This window comes from Orbicella faveolata, unplaced genomic scaffold (assembly GCF_042242905.1).
Source record: "Orbicella faveolata isolate gen_17 unplaced genomic scaffold, um_ofav_v1 contig_24, whole genome shotgun sequence".
NCBI classification, from domain to species: Eukaryota; Metazoa; Cnidaria; class Anthozoa; order Scleractinia; family Merulinidae; genus Orbicella; species Orbicella faveolata.
The window spans coordinates 17,214,149-17,229,942 of NW_028301552.1; the positions used below are offsets into that span (position 1 = coordinate 17,214,149).

Genomic DNA, 15,794 nt, shown 5'->3' on the forward strand with positions numbered 1-15,794 from the left:
CAAAAAGATAGATTTCCCGAAGATTAGGTACAAAATTGTGCAGTATTTCAATTCGGTGCATGCGCATAAGCCAAAATTTGGACTTAATTATGAGCAATTATGAGAAGTGGACCTTGATCAGTTATAGGCATAGTGAACCATTTTACCACCATTTTTGCACCAAAACTGATAACATTGTTTTTCAATTTGTTACGTCCGAATGTCGTCGATATCCAAAATCGACCGTTGTACCGAAAGGTTCATCTTAGCTCTACTATCTGCTTATCAAGAATATCTGGTGACATTTAAATTAATGACGTCACAAGTGGTACAAAGAGCACGACCATTAATTACGCGTATATGCGTAACTGGGGCTTAAAGGGTGAATGCGGTCGTTAGTATCAGTTTAGGAACATTTTTTTTTAAAAAGACAACGCTTTTGAGATTCAAATACATGTTTCGACAGTAACTTCAATCATCGTCAGTTTATTATTTTATCAGTTAACAAGAAAGTGAAATCAAATGTTACATGTATGTCTTTCAGGGTATCGAATATCATTACATTACTTCGTATGATGCAAGTAAAACAAGAAGTGTTAAAAGGTTGCCACGCTATCCTACAGTCAATAAGGTACAACTGGACGTAAGTCGCGGACTGGACAATGATCAGTCGCTCACAAATTAACGGGTTCTCTGAAGGCAAAGTACCCACATGGAGTAGACAAAGAATACTTAAACAGATCAAATGATAATGCATTTCCCAGGACCAAGTAATTCCCTTCATGTGAGTAAACGACACTCCCAGTAATGAATGTAGCAGACCATTTTGTTTCTAGCACTAAGGCCCATGGTTCCACGACAGCGGCAACTGTAGTATCGAAATCCTTGGTCGACAATGCTGGATAAGGTGTGCATCTGTACGTCATTCGATGAACAGGTCACTCCAATAATCTTTACATCCTGCGGAATGGTAGAAAGAATAACAACGAAGACACCAATGAATTGAAATGCAGAAATAACAAGGGCACTCAATAGCAGCTAATAGTCCAGGTCTTCAAATGTATGTTCGAAGAAGAACCTACGTAATGTCGCTATAGGAAATCGTATGAACTGCTCGTATGTGTCGCGAGTTATAACCACAAGTCTTAAGACTATATAATGCAATTTGAGAGCTTCCAAAACAATACTAGAGACCATAAATTAAAAATGCTGGAGGAATTCATGCATTTTTGCTTAAACAATCCATACTAAAATTTTGATGCGACCGTAAAGCTACTCTGCACATAAAAGATCTCATTAGTTTCCAAAGTTAAGTTCTCTTCATCCCCTTATTCATGCCATACATTTAATCAAATTTATGATGCGTTAGACCGAATTTTCTCTACGTTGTTCCAAAACACTATATGCTACCAAAAAAAACCAAATGACAGCATTGGATTTTCAAAACTGGTACTTCTCCGAGTATTGTTTCTTCGTCTGGATAGGATGCTACGTAGGCTGAAGTTATCCCAAGTTCTTCTGCCACTATTTTTCAAGTTTCTTCAACACCATATTCGCTAGTACCCAGTTAGACAGGTGACGACAGGCTATGTATCTTGGTTAAGCACCCAAACCGAGACAGAGAATGGAGTTCTAAACATCCACAATCAGTTCATAAGTCTTGATCTATCACCGCGTCGTTAAAGAGCTACCCTCAGTTGCGGAAATTCCTGATAAACATACCAGCCCTTCCGGTGTATTAGAAAAAACCATGGCAATTAATTCTGGGATTAACCCTGCGATGGACCAGCATCCCACCCGACAGGGAGAAGAAATACTCCGGTAACAGAAACAAGATCCAGCAAGATGGGACGCGTGCCCGAAAGGAGGAGGTCGCTTTCGAGAAGTAGTCGCTAATGCGTAATAACACGAATTGTATACAAACTTACTTTCAATTCTTTCACAACAACGTCAACGTTTGCATCTGAACCACTATTGACACCGGTAGAACTCTCCATTTTGTAATGACAATAACTCAGGTTTCCAGGGCCCGGTGGACCTGGACTGCCCGGAAGGCCTTGAGAACCATCACTTCCGCGGGGTCCGACAGGGCCCTGGGACCCTGCAGAGCCATTTAAGCCTCTTTCACCAATGGGACCAGTGGGACCTCGAGTTCCATTGATGCCTGAATTTCCAGGAGGGCCTGGCGGTCCAACTGGGCCAGTCTTCTTACTAACATCGTTGATCTAACAATTGGACGAAAATCCTGTTATCAATTCTCCCTTACTTCCCTATTACTTGTTTCTTCTTTAAATTAATCACACAGTTGCAATAAAACCCGTTCTTAACGTAGAGATCATTTAAATAAAAACTCTTCTTGATTCGGTTTTATGACTTACAAAGTGTTGATGATATTTTTATGGGAAAGTTAAGCTAAGATTAGAACCCACATGAGGACCATAATGTGCTTGCACAGATCCACATAGGACCACATAATGAGATTGTTAAGTTTCATAGCAAAGATGGAATCATTTTTAGGTTACCGAATACCTTAAGAGCACCTTTAGAGTGGCGTCCAAGCGATGTAGCGCGTTCGGTTTAAACTGTAGATACCTAAACCCTATATCAAATTAAAGTTTACAGAGCTGGCTATCACACTATACCAAGAACTTTCCGAAATAAAATGAATTGCCGAATTTGTCACGACCTCTAATTGTGAGCGTCCGAATCATCTATTGGGTCCCTTTAGAAAGCTACAAGGCAAAGGGAATTTGTTCGTTTGCTCTCAAATTTGGACAGTAGCTAGTTTGACATAGAAACAGCAAAACTCAGTTGCAAATTTTTCATTTCTAAATATTTTTTTCTCTGAGAGCGATTTTTCTACGATCACTGAATATTTTTTTATCCTATTTCGAAAATGTTCTGTGACTTTTCAATGAAATTGAATACGGCGAATCGCAGATACGTTTTCTAGCACTTTGGGTCCGGAAACTGAGGAACAAATTAAGTAAGCGTAAAACGAGATTCGCTTTGACTTTTAGCTTTTAAAAGGTGATTCGGACGATCGCAATTGAGAGGTCGTAAAAAATTCGACAATTCATTTTATTTCAAAATTCTTGGTACAGTTTGATATCCAGCTCTATAAGCTTTAATTTGATATGGGGTTTAGGTATCTACAGTTTAAACCGAACGCGCTGCATCGCTTCGAAGAGAGATACCTCTAAAGGTATACGGTAACCTTGAATGCCAGCTCCAGAAGGAAAGTATTCAAAGCCACCAAGAGGACGCTATCAAGAGCAGGAAGTGGACTGGGCATCTCATAAGAAAACTTAGAGAAAACAACCCTAGGACCGCCTTCGAAAATCGCGCCAAATAGAGTGCAGTGGAGAACAGCGGTGGAAGCGCTAAGCTCCCCTAAGGGGTGAAGTTGGTAATATTGAATATTGTGAACCTCAGGCGCTCTCGTGTTACCCCTTTTATTTCCTTTTTTTACACTTCTGCATTATCTCCTTCCATTTAGAAGAAAGTTACCAACTTAAAAATTACAATAATGATAGTACGTGGGGGGGGGGGGGGGGAATTGTCGAAAAGGAGAGAGTGCCCTGGTAGTTCAGTTTACGAGAATGACTAAAGTCACTGTCAAGCACATATCTGGACTGACAATCAAAATAATGGGCGTTATTTAACAATTATTCCATGAGCGCGCGTTGGATATGAGATGGTAAATAGCCAACGAGGCCCGTAGGGCCGAGTTGGCTATAACCAATCTCATATCCAACAAGCGCGAATGGAATAATTGTTTTATTAAATTCGGTGCGTTTGTATTCTTGGAGATATAGCTTAATTTTATTGGATTTTAATTTTACAAAACGACCGGAAGTCGATGTGACAAAAACAACAACAAGTGGGAAATCACGTGACATGCGCGCCGTTTGTAAAATTACTTGAATGAAAAATTTGAGAGCGAAGCAAGAGAATTTGCTGAATGAAATTGCAATCAAGTAGAATTCAAGAAACGTCTATCAAATGAAGGAGATATAACCTTGGTCAGAAAGTTTGAAGAGCGTTCAAGTTCGAGTCATGGAGAAGAGCCAAATAATTGTGCACTTGCACATTGCCATTGTAATAATGCTGCGGAAAACTTTGATCGCCATGTGACACAGACGTTGTGCCAAAATCATTCTCGACAAGATCTCTCTCAGGATTCCCTTGCTTTGAAAGCCTTGGCATTTCGAGCTGTATGTGTGGAGCTCATTGTTGGTCAGTTTTAGAGTCAAGGACAGAAACTATCTTAGCGTCAGGTTCATCTTCAGAATCTCCAAGGCCACCCTGGTGGTTTTTCGTGGCTGGTAAAGCACCGGGCTTACTTCGGTTCAGCTCAAAACACTCAACTCCTTAAGGTGTTTTTCGCAAGGACAGAATTGTTGGCGCTAGCTATCGTTGATTCTCTCGTCGTCGTCGGCCAAAAAGAGACTGAGATGAAACTAGGTCGTCCTCTGTAGCTGTGCGGAATTCTTGCTCTCGGCCGATCCGAGCTTGCTTAGTCGAACAGTTTCCTCATCTGCTCATTGAAAACTGGTTTCTTTTGGACTACGCCGGCAATTATGCCTGTTTTCCTGCGGCCTTTTACAAATGCATATGCTCTAATAATTTGTTTGCCTGGTCAGAGATAATGGAAAACAGTTTGTTGTGCGGTAGCGTGCGAAGGAAATGACCAACTGGCGGCTTTAATGGATTTAATCAATGAACTTTTGCAATACGTGTCACCTTTCTTCCTCGCAGACGAGTAAAAACTCTTCAACTGAACATTCAGTTCTTCTTTTGACATTTCTTATATCAGTTTCGAAAATTTGGTGCCACTAGCAAGCCATTCTGTTAAGGTAAAATTTGTTTTTGTTACATAATCTTCATGAATGCGTAAAATCTCGTCGGTCATATTTTAATTTTGCAACTATACGTACCGTTAAATAATCTTATCTCGAACTTTGTGGCTTTTTTGTTGTTACTGGGACGGCATTGTCCATAATTTCCTGTATTTCCTGTGTAGATAGCTCACCGAATGTGCTTTTTTTCATCCATTTTTTTTGTCGACGAAACTTCGCTTCACGCGAAAAAGCTCATGCCGAGCGACATTTGCCGCTTTCATCTCCATATAAGGTCAAACGCAGGTATAATGGTTGGTAACCGAGATCCAGTGAACCAATCAGAAAGCTAGAATTGTATTATCCGAAGCTGAGAATTTAAGAGTAAATGTCAGTAAATATCAAAGAAAATTTGGCCACGGTCGAAAAATCGATTTTGCTCATACTTTGCCAGTTTGAAGGCCTAGGTAAGTAGCTGACGGAAATCAAGTTAGTTTTTTGAAATATCCAATATAACGGCAGAAATTCACGAAAAACGGTTATCGCACCGAAAGCTCAGATTTCACTTCGCGATAATCCGAAATTTTACACTTTTCAGCTTCTTGCTACACAGTCGTTTACATCGCTGTGAAACGTTCTCAACTTTAAATGTATACATTGATTCTTCCTTAATCAAGAGATAATGATTGTTTTTATTTCTTGTGTTTTCTGGCCGAACTGAGCCCCAATTAAGTAGACATACTTTTCTAATTAAAACAAAACTCAAAAGTTATGCAAATTCAGTGAGGAAAAACGCTGACCGGTAGTGCTTCAAATTGTCTAATATTCTAGCAGAAGACAGTTCAGCCAATGAATTGTAGGCCTACAGTTTCGTTTTTGTGGGATCTACTAGCAATTTTGCATGAACGCCGATCAAAAATCGAGAAAATTGCAATTCAGCCCCTTTGAAATTTGCAATGTAACGCAATACGCTAAAATAGGTAAGACCATTTTTGTTGGCTTGAGACAGGACAATCAAAGCCTACTAATGTCTTTTACATTTGAAAAGCTTTAAAATTAGTATTTTACTTACAAAAAAAATCGCCGACAAGAGTTTAAAAAAAAAGCGAAAAAGAAACACCAAACTTTTAAATCGCACTCTCCATCTTCTCGCTGCCCAGTGTCACGTTCGAGCGATTTTTCAAGGGGAATTTGAAACCATTTTTTCACCGTTCAAAATGAGTCAAATTTTAATAACAAGATCTTTGCGAAATCATGCATTAATAAGAGAAGATTGCCCAGTTAACCCGCCGAACGAAGTAAAAAAGGTCCCAATAGTATATACATATTGGAACGATGTTAGGGATTACAAGCTTTATGCCGTCGCCAGCTAGTAGGAGGCCATCTATTCCCACGAAAAGTTAATGTTGTATCGATAACCAAGCAAAGAACGCACTTATCAAAGAAGAATCGAAGTAAGCTGGATGAATTAAAGACGCCCCGCACGAGTTCGTTCTTCAATACGGTGGAATTTGTGCCGGCACGCAGTTACGGTCATACCGCTCATACAGTGTAACAAGGATATCAAAAGCCACTAAAAGTCCTTCAGATTTTATCGCATTGAGACATACGTGAAGAATATTTTTGGCGAATGTGTGCGTTTTGAGAAACCGAGAAACTTCTTGGAATCAACAATCTCATTGATTAGGCCAGGAGCCCACGACCGGCTCCTGATTAGGTACAGGTCCAGAAGTTGATTCATGTCACTCAAGGATCTGTGGAAATTACACACACGGCAAATGGAAATTTTTTCAAGTCCGTGAATTTACTTAACAAATAAAGAAGCCCCGATTGTGCTCTGTTCTGTTGTAAAGCACGCAGGAAGCGGTAGAGCACGAAAGAAGTGTAGGGGAAAACACGAGACGTAGTCGAGTGTTTTTCCCTGCTTCTTGAGTGCTCTACCGCTTCCTAAGTGCTTTACAACAGAACAGAGCACAGTCGAGGCTTCTTTATTTGTTTTGTGATAAAGAATCAGATAATTTCCCCACGCATTCAGCTGAATTTTCAAACCAAACTTTATTTTCCAAACGAGCAAAAGTGGCGTCAGCCGTGCACTGTTCTCTGATAAAGCACGCTAAAATAAGCCAATCACAATCCTTGCTAGAATTGTTCAAATAATTTGATTGGCTAACGAAGCGACAGCTGTCAATCACAAACTGGACTTCAGCTAAGCTTTCAGTTTCGAGAAGTTTGAGCGGCTTTCGAGAGAAGAACGATGCCTTCAAAGTTCGCTTTTAAGTTAATTTTTAAATACGGATCTCAAGGCAGGTGAAGGTTTATAGTCCAGAGGAATCCGGTCGTATTGTGGCCCATGAAAACGAGCACTTTTCCAGTGGAAATGACGAAACGCGGAGCTCAAAGCTTGTGGATGAAAATGCGAAATGCCGGGTTGAATTTGAAAGGAGCTACAGTTATTTACGGCTTGTAGCCGCATGCAGCAAGATTGCCCGAACTAGCGTAAAAGTTAGAAAGACTTAACGGCTCCCACTGGTTCTACTTCGAGCACAGAAGAGAACATCAGAGCAAGTTTTGCACTGACCACTCGTCGGTTTACTTCGCTGAGATGACCGGAGAACGAGCGTTACTACACTGCATGTAAGTGTTGTTTGAGCAAATGAGCATACAGCTGTACATGTTTTGTCGGCGGGAATCTAGCAAAACTTGTTATTTTAGTACAGTTTTAACACTACTGTTGCTAACAATGGTCTCTGTGAGCCATATTTACTGCAGAAAAATAGCTCGCTTCCAGTGCGTTTGTCTGAGTCACAGGGGATGTTTAATTTGGGTCAAATTTGTCAAAATTCCGAAGCAAAAATTTGGAAGCCAACTTACCGTCATCAACCCGTGCTCTGTTCTCTGATAAAGCACGCTGTTTCAACCAATCAGAGCGCGCGTTATATGGAAACTTTATTATAATAGAAGATTCAGAACAGTTCTTCCCTGTGGGCTCAGGCGCGCCAGTAACGACTGAAGTCTTTGATGAACAGAGAACCAGAAACTCTCCTCAATGATAACAACACATATTCCTCCTTGACTTGCACCTGCTGGCTTGTACTTTAAAATCAGTCTGACCTGATAAAAAGCAACACGCCAGTCCTTGTGCTAAAAGTTTTCATCATTGAAGGAAGTCGAGGTAGACAAATACTTTAGGAATAATAAATAAATAATTTCCGTAGTTTTAACGGTCACACCCTCAATGACTATCCAGAAGCAAGGTAGTCCTCTTCTGGTCCTCTCCTTGTCAAGCAACGTCGAGGGGGAGGGTCCCTCTCTCTCGGCTCTCTCCCGACGTTTCGTGACAGAGAAAGGGCCAGAACTGGACTAGAAGCAAGGAAAAAAAAAATTGACGCGCGCAAGAATGTCACCAATGTTGCACACACGCAATTTGCTTAATTACGTTTGGCCACCTTGTTGCAACATCCAACATCTTACAGGATACTTGTGTTTTCGAATTATTTCTTGTTAATTATTTGAACTGAAAAGCTTGTTAAACCAGGGTCGAAGAAAGGCTCGTCAACTGAATGAGGCAGTAGTTGGTGGTATAAAACGATCCACAAGACTACATGATAAAGCATGATAAAGAGTAGGTAGCACTAATTTTTTCAGAAGTGTAAACCACAACGTAGGTTAAAGATATACCGACATGTCATTGGCTACAAAAATGCTTCATGCTTCAGTGCTAAATAGCAATGAAAACCAACCGTGGCGTCACAAATTTGGTTTGTAAACAAGGCAATTTTTATCAGGAGTTTTCTCTCATCCCCACCCCAGCGTTATCAATGCAATTCAACTCTTTTCTCTTCCTTTCTCGCCCTGCAAGTAGATCATGAAACTGATACTGGCGTCTCTTTTTCCACCCCGATCAATGAGCTGAATGCAAAGGTAGGCTTTTTGTACTGGACGAAGCTTCAAAGGAAAGCAAACTGATATCTGAATATCGCATAATTTGAAAAAGCGATTGAAGGTTGAGTTTTGGAGAAAGCTCCATCATCTTCTACAGATTTAACGCATCTTCCAAGTTCGTTACGTACTCGCTGCATAGTAGCACCGTGGATTGCAGTGTAAAGCTCTAGTACGCGTTGTTATTTGAGAAAACTGAACAGTGCGTTTTAGCCGTCCCGAATATCCTTGCTCCTGCAGATTTGAATTGTTTCTGGGAGGAGTTATCTAAACGCAAAGGGGATCTAAGAGCAACTGGTGGGGAAATACTTTGAACGCTTCAAACACTCCGTCATTTATCCCGAAGCTGCATAAATTACTTGACCTTCGCCACAGATTGTCATTTCCAAGATTGTAGCATCGGCCAAGTGTATCATGCGTGACACAAAACAGGGAGAGTTAGGGAGCGATTAAGTTTGGCTCTACTCGTGTTTTTTAGCTATTACAGGCAATTTCCAAGTTAAATATTATTTCTAAAGCGTTTCAAACGTTAAAGACATTAATAAGCTTTGATTGTCCTGTCTCAAGCCAACAAAAGATTTTTACTTATTCTAGCGTGTTGCGTTACATTGCAAATTTCAAAGGGGCTGAATTGCAATTTTCTCGATTTTTGATCGGCGTTCATGCAAAATTGCTGGTAGATCCCACAAAAATGAACCCGTAAGCCAAAATTCATCGACTGAACTGTCTTTTGCTAGAATATCAGACGATTTGAAGTACTACCGGTCAGCGTTTTTCCTCACTGAATTTGCATAACTTTTGAGTTTTGTTTTAATTGGAAAAGTATGTCTACTTAATTGGGGCTCAGTTCGGCCAGAAAACACAAGAAATAACACCAATCTCTATCTTTTGATTAAGGAAGAATCAATGTTTACATTTAAAGTTGAGAACGTTTCACAGCGATGTAAACGACTGTGTAGCAAAAAGCTGAAAAGTGTAAAATTTCGGATTACCGCGAAGTGAAATCTGAGCTTTCGGTGCGATAACCGTTTTTCGTGAATTTCTGCCGTTATATTGGATATTTCAAAAAACTAACTTGATTTCCGTCAGCTACTTACCTAGGCCTTCAAACTGGCAAAGTATGAGCAAAATCGATTTTTCGACCGTGGCCACGATTTCTTTGATTTTTAGTGGCAATTATTCTTAATAATGACCGTTATTCTCCAATAGCAGAGGAAAAGGACAAATCTGGAGAAGCAGTGAAAACAAGACGCTCGCGTAATCTTTTTAAAACAAAGTGAATTTAAATGTTATGTATTTACCTTGTCTAAAAGAGACGTGTTCAAAAGCATAATGTGCTTCTGCAACGTACCAAGTTCAATCTGTAGCTCCTCCTTTACCATCGATATCTGAATTGATTAATACAAGAAAATGCAAAGATTAGCGTATCAGAATTACCATTACATTTCCGACGGCAGTTGTCAGTATATGTCAATTCATTGGTGTCGGTGACCATTGATTTTCATTTTTTTAATGTAATTCCAATAATATCGGAACTATGTCGACTAGAAAGAACTGCCACAGTTAAAACAATTTGAGCTTGCATTTTAGACTGACCATTAATTAATTAAGCATATAAACTGAGTATAAAGCGTTGCTAAGTTCTTCTTGACTGTTCTCCTATCATAAATATAGTAATACAAACCACGACAAAAAATGTTCAAGAAATACGTAAGGATTCATAAATAATCCGATGACTGAAAGCTCATAATGAAGGGTGCGGCTCGAGAGAAAGTAATGCTGTGTTAATTCATTCACACTTGTAAGCAACATTCAGTGCAGGTCTTATTAACTCTCTGTTACTTCAAACTATTTCTTCATAAGCAGTGAATATGTCATATCTTTGTTGTGGGTATAATATTCAGTGCTATTATGTTTCCGGAAAGTTCCATTAGAAACTGCCTATGGGATAAAGTTTCTAATAATAGGTTGTACACGTGTAGATGTTAGTCAACTGATAAAAGGCAAACAAACGGTTTCACTGGGATGCTTGACTTTCAGGATAGACAAACAGACTCGAAGCAGTTTTAATCTTTCTTCTTTCGACAAACACCTTCTTAGCTTGAGTTTAATTTTTACGTGCCCTCACCTCTAACTCTGTGCGTGAGAGATTTTTTGCCGCCTTTTCGATGTCTTCGATCAAATTTCGTGACTCGTTTTCCAGCCTTTCCAATCTTTTGTTTGTTGAATTAAAAAAGCTCTCAGGATTTCCGGAGGTGTTATCGCCGTCCAAGGACGTATTTCCTCCGGCAGCAAGTTAGTTTTTCTTGGCTTGTATTTCTCTAATTTCTTGTTTGGTTTCATTCAGACTTCCCCAGAGTTTCTCTGTGTCGCCGACAGATTTTCCTGTTGAGTGCGAAAACAGATACATTGCGTTCCGTAAATCTCCTCAATTTAAAACACATCAAACACGCCCTGTTAATGACGAAATAACGGAATCTGTAAACCAAACGGTGAATCGATGCATATCTGCTGTGTACGAGATTAGATTAGCTAAGGTGACTAACAGAAAACTTAGGCTAAACTTAATTTTACCAACAGCTCAGTACCCCTGCGAAATAAATTCCCAGTAGTCTGGGAATTCCTAGGAATTCCTAGGAATTCTCAGGAATTCCAAGTTATTCCAAGACATGCAAATTATGCTTTATCCAAGACCTTGGAATTTCTGGGAATATTTGGGGATAGTGAAAAGTATGACTGGGAATTATTGGGAATTCCTAGGAACTCCTACTATTTGCCATACTGTTCTAAAAAAAATGTGTTTGGAATATCTAGGAATTTTTGGAAACAGCTAAAACACATGAAATATTGTGTTTGAAATTTCTATAAATTTCCCAAAATGTCAAAATTAAAGATGAACTCAGTGCATGAATCAGTTTCTGTGAATTAGTAAAAATCAACAGGATCATTTCCCTGGAGTTCCATACCTTTTTATTGTTGTCAAGCTCCAAGGTAATTATTTCCAAACAAATGTTACTACATTAATTCCAGTTTAAGTCTGACAACTCAACATAAAACTATAGCACTCATAACATTGCTTTTTAGATCCAACCTGATTTGTTAGTGTATATGTGCTCGTATGGACCCTTAAATCAAACACCCAGAGTTTAACTGATAGAAAAATGGATGCTCTCAGATTTGATAAATAGATTAAGCAAAAAATTCCTGTCAGCATAAATGTATATATATTATTTACAATTTCAATAAATCCAAAAGTATATATATGCATGTATATATTTAATATAATTGTAGATTCACACACATACCCATCACAGCCCACTGTTGAACATTATTTTTGACTTGATCCTTTATGACTTAAGGAAAAAGAGGAAGACATCTCTCACAGATGTCAGAAATGAAAAGCTCACAGTTTCCACACACTTGCTGTACATTTGTAAAACTGTACTGTGACATTCTCTGGACAAATTACCCGTAGTTTCATTAAAACAAGGATATCTTTAGCAGCCTCTCATTGTCATACAATGTCTTGAAATTAAGGCCAGAATAGCCATACAGGCATATTCTTTGGCAGAAAGTGTTTTTTTCTTGTGAACAATTAGTTTCACTTTCATCAGGGGAGTCCAGTGAATGGCCATCAGTGTCAGAGTTCTCAATTTCTTCAGAGGAGTCAGAACTAGAAACTTCAACATCATTATCTGAATCAGTGTCTGTGGACAAATCTGAGTTGTTGTGTGTATTACATCAATTGGTATTTCTGTAGTCTTTTCAGGTAGAGTGTATAGGCAACTCAATTTCATCAAATGCTTCTGTGAAGCTTCAATTCTTGCATAAAGGTTGACTCCATAGTCCATCAAAGTCATCCACAACACTTCTGCCAACAGCCATTTCACTCAGGCGAGCCTAAAACTCTGAGGTGTTCTGTTCATGGTGCTGGAAATGATCTCCAGGAAAAGGTGATGCAAGAGAGGGAGATGACATCAACTGGCCTGGGAAGACTGCTTTAAGCAATTTATGTGGTCAAATCTTGTAGATTTTGGTATGGGTATAGTGGGATCATCAGCATGTTTCTTGTATTTCCTTGTCCTCGCAGTCACTTTAATTCATGACACAACAAAATCAAAAGAATAAAAAAGATTATGAGTCAGTGGGAAACAAATAAATAACTGACATAAATAAATGACAAATAAAAAAAAAACCTACATCTTGATGTATTGAAAAGACTATAGATCTCATATAATCTTAATCCTTATGAATAATTCAAAGGAAAAAATGATAAGCATTGCAAATTTCTACTTGCTGCATTGTGCTGACTGGGTGTTGAAACACGTGGGCTCTCAAAATAGATTTGGTGGACTTACAACAAGCTTAAGCTTATTTCGCAGAATTTATCTCGTTTTCTCCGGTCGATCTGAAACCTTTTAGGTGAATTTCGGCTTTTGGGGTTTTTAAAGAGGACATAACGCATTGCTTACTTTGATTTATTTAGAATTATAGCTTATCATAACAGAAAATCCCTATAAAATTGCATTCCTTACCTTTGCAGTGAACTTGATTTAAGTGCCTCACGATCCTTTGTTATCTTGACAACCGTCGGGAACAGATCAACTAGTTAAAGTACGTTCCATTTTCCTCGATTTCTTCGTAAAAAGTTTGTGTAGTTTTTTCCTTTTGAAGCAAAACCCATCTTTCAAAAGACCACCAAAACAGCGTGGAAAGGGAAGCAGACTTACCATCGAAAGCGACTGTTCTGGCAACCTCGTTGCCAGTCTCTCTCTCCTTCTTCTCCAGTTTCCATTCTCTCCTCAACTGATTAACTGAACCAATCACAGCACGCGAATTTTCACGTGACTATCCTCGAGACTGAAGGTGACAAAGATCGCGTTAGTCATTCTCTTTTGGCGCCCATCTTTGAATTCAGCGTTAACGGTTGATCGCTCGTGCGTATTAGTAGATTTCACTTCCAAAATTATATCAAAATGGTTTTTGCCGCGGTCCTGTGACTAGAAGTAAACAGCGTGAGTGTCATTAACGAGAAACATGTTATTCTTGGCGAAGATTTGGAGCTAAAAGAAAGTCTTACTGTGGATGTTTCAACGGGGAAAAATTCAAAGGGCAGATTAGCTGTATACAAAATTATTTGGTGAGTAATCGAATTCAAATAACCCTATATTATACAAAGTAACTTCTTTTATTTAGACAAAAGCTTTTGAATGAACTTTGTCATCACGAATCATACACGAGTGGGTCACTCAGTCATGGCATGAAATGAATTCTGTCTAAAGCAAGGTTGAAACAATTTAGGTTGTCCAGAGGGCATGCCTAAACAATTTGATTTGCGAATAACAAGTCGTTTCTCTCGCCACACTTGTTCAAACGAAACAAATATAGCAGTTCTCGCTGACCCCAGTCAAAGTTCTCGACAAAAACTCCAACGAGGCAGCCACAGTCTGCATGAGTTTGATATGTCTCCTGTGTGTTTCAGCCTGACTGTATGGCAATCCGTGTTGATCTTCAATTTTTGTCCATTCGTATATTCTTTTGTGTGTACTCTATTATTTAAATGTTCCTTTAATGTTTTAAGTGTCTTTTTTAATATTTCTAATGTCTAAATTTGGCTAAAAACCGTGATATATATCCTGCAATTCGAGAGTTGTTGATACACTTATAGAAGAAGGAAAACCTTGATTTAGTCTACTGTAAGCTCAAGATTTATGTAACATATTTATCAATAGTATACAAGCACCTTCACAATTATCAAGTCTTCTCTTTTAACATTTCAACCAGCTTACAGTCAGGCCTTAATTAGCTGCATGTATTTAACTGTGAGCACATAAATATTTGGATCTCAGGCCCAGTTCATACGTCGCATTTCTGCCGTGTCGAATTCAATTCAATTAAGTGCGGCAGAAATGCGACTGTGGATTCATACATCGCACTTGTGTCGCACTTAATTCAGAATTTATACTGTCGGGTATGTCGGCCAGCGGAAAATGCTTTAAACGTAGAGTATTCAATATGGCGGACGAAAATACTGAGCGACGAAGGACTTTAATTTTGCTAAAAATTGTCCGCCAACGTAACGAGAAGGAGAAGGCCGACAACGGAGCAGTATGTGTTGCAATATGTTCGGGTTGCTCTGGGTCGAGAATGGCCAAGTTTCTTCTTTTTCTTTGGCGGGAAAACATTTACGCATGCTCAATACATTAACATAATGTATGCATTAGATTCGACACGGCAGAAATTCGACGTCTGAATCAGTGTCGCATTTCTGTCGGATAATGCGACAAAACCAGTCGAACGTGCGGCAGAAATGCGGCAGCCGATTCAGACGTCGAATTTCTGTCGAATCTAATTCGTTGAATTGAATTCGACACGGCAGAAATGCGACGTATGAACCGGGCCTCAGTGTTACAGTACCTCAAATATATCGCAGTATAATGTATTTTGTTTTAGGTGTCATACAACAAAGATGAAGATGAAGAGGCTAGCTGCAGAATCAAGAGAAATAACTGAACAGCAGCTAAGTTTGCCCAAACTCAGCCTTTTTTTAATTTTAAGGAATGTCTCAGTTTTGTTCTTATCATTGATTCCTTACAATCCTGAAAATCCAGATATATTCCACACAATAACAATAATTTAAGGTAAAATCTTGTGTATGGAAAATTGTTGGATTTGTAAACTAAAAAAGTAAGTAAATTATCTGAAAAAGTTCTCTTTTTATCAAACAGGTAAACGTTTGACCTTCATATCTGTTTTCAGTTTTACTTTTGATTCTTGATGTAATGAAAAAGAAACAGGATGATTATTCTTATGTTTAAATTCATGAGAGCCAATGTAATAAACCATTCATTTAAAACCTGTTTGATGTGATATCAGTGACTTTATTTGTTATTTTAATGCTGGGCATTTATCATCAAAATTTTGTCTGGCCTACAAATGATACAAAATTCCCAGTTTTTCTCAGATTTTCCCAAAAATTCCAACCTATTCTCAAAAAATCCTACAAATTCCAAGTTATTCTCAGAAATTCCTAGG

At 38.8% G+C, this 15,794-nt stretch overlaps 2 protein-coding genes and 2 long non-coding RNA genes across 5 annotated transcripts in view; 2 read left to right on the forward strand and 2 right to left on the reverse strand.

The window, feature by feature from the left end:
- The window catches only part of LOC110043096 (uncharacterized), a 390,873-nt gene that overhangs the window by 153,719 nt on the left and 221,360 nt on the right, over positions 1-15,794 (forward strand). The gene's annotated exons all lie outside the window — the stretch shown is intronic.
- Positions 462-11,283, reverse strand: LOC110043174 (uncharacterized). 2 transcript variants are annotated; one of them, XM_020748612.2, is made up of 4 exons: positions 10,888-11,283; positions 10,061-10,147; positions 1,908-2,204; positions 462-939 (listed from the first exon to the last, which is right to left on the reverse strand). In XM_020748612.2, the coding sequence occupies exons 2-4, from the start codon at positions 10,139-10,141 to the stop codon at positions 760-762; spliced, it is 558 nt and encodes a 185-aa protein (XP_020604271.2). In that variant the 5' UTR covers positions 10,142-10,147; positions 10,888-11,283; the 3' UTR covers positions 462-759. The 2 variants fall into 2 exon arrangements, with proteins under 2 accessions (XP_020604271.2, XP_089147995.1); XM_089291869.1 differs by lacking the exon at positions 10,888-11,283 and adding an exon at positions 10,559-10,783.
- On the reverse strand, positions 11,713-13,396 carry LOC149110671 (uncharacterized). The gene is made up of 2 exons (XR_016207937.1): positions 13,295-13,396; positions 11,713-12,852 (listed from the first exon to the last, which is right to left on the reverse strand). It is a non-coding gene; the product is annotated as an uncharacterized LOC149110671 (long non-coding RNA).
- On the forward strand, positions 13,558-15,619 carry LOC149110672 (uncharacterized). Its single transcript, XR_016207938.1, has 2 exons — positions 13,558-13,899; positions 15,213-15,619. It is a non-coding gene; the product is annotated as an uncharacterized LOC149110672 (long non-coding RNA).

What these genes read in the sequence shown, in the direction of transcription:
- LOC110043174 (XM_020748612.2), bottom strand. Translation starts at nt 10,141, where the DNA reads ATGGTAAAGGAGGAGCTACAGATTGAACTTGGTACGTTGCAGAAGCAC. An exon ending in ACACGTCTCTTTTAGACAAG is followed by an intron (nt 2,205 to 10,060) that starts GTAAATACATAA and finishes TCCAATTGTTAG; the next exon opens with ATCAACGATGTTAGTAAGAA. An exon ending in TTGTTGTGAAAGAATTGAAA is followed by an intron (nt 940 to 1,907) that starts GTAAGTTTGTAT and finishes ACCATTCCGCAG; the next exon opens with GATGTAAAGATTATTGGAGT.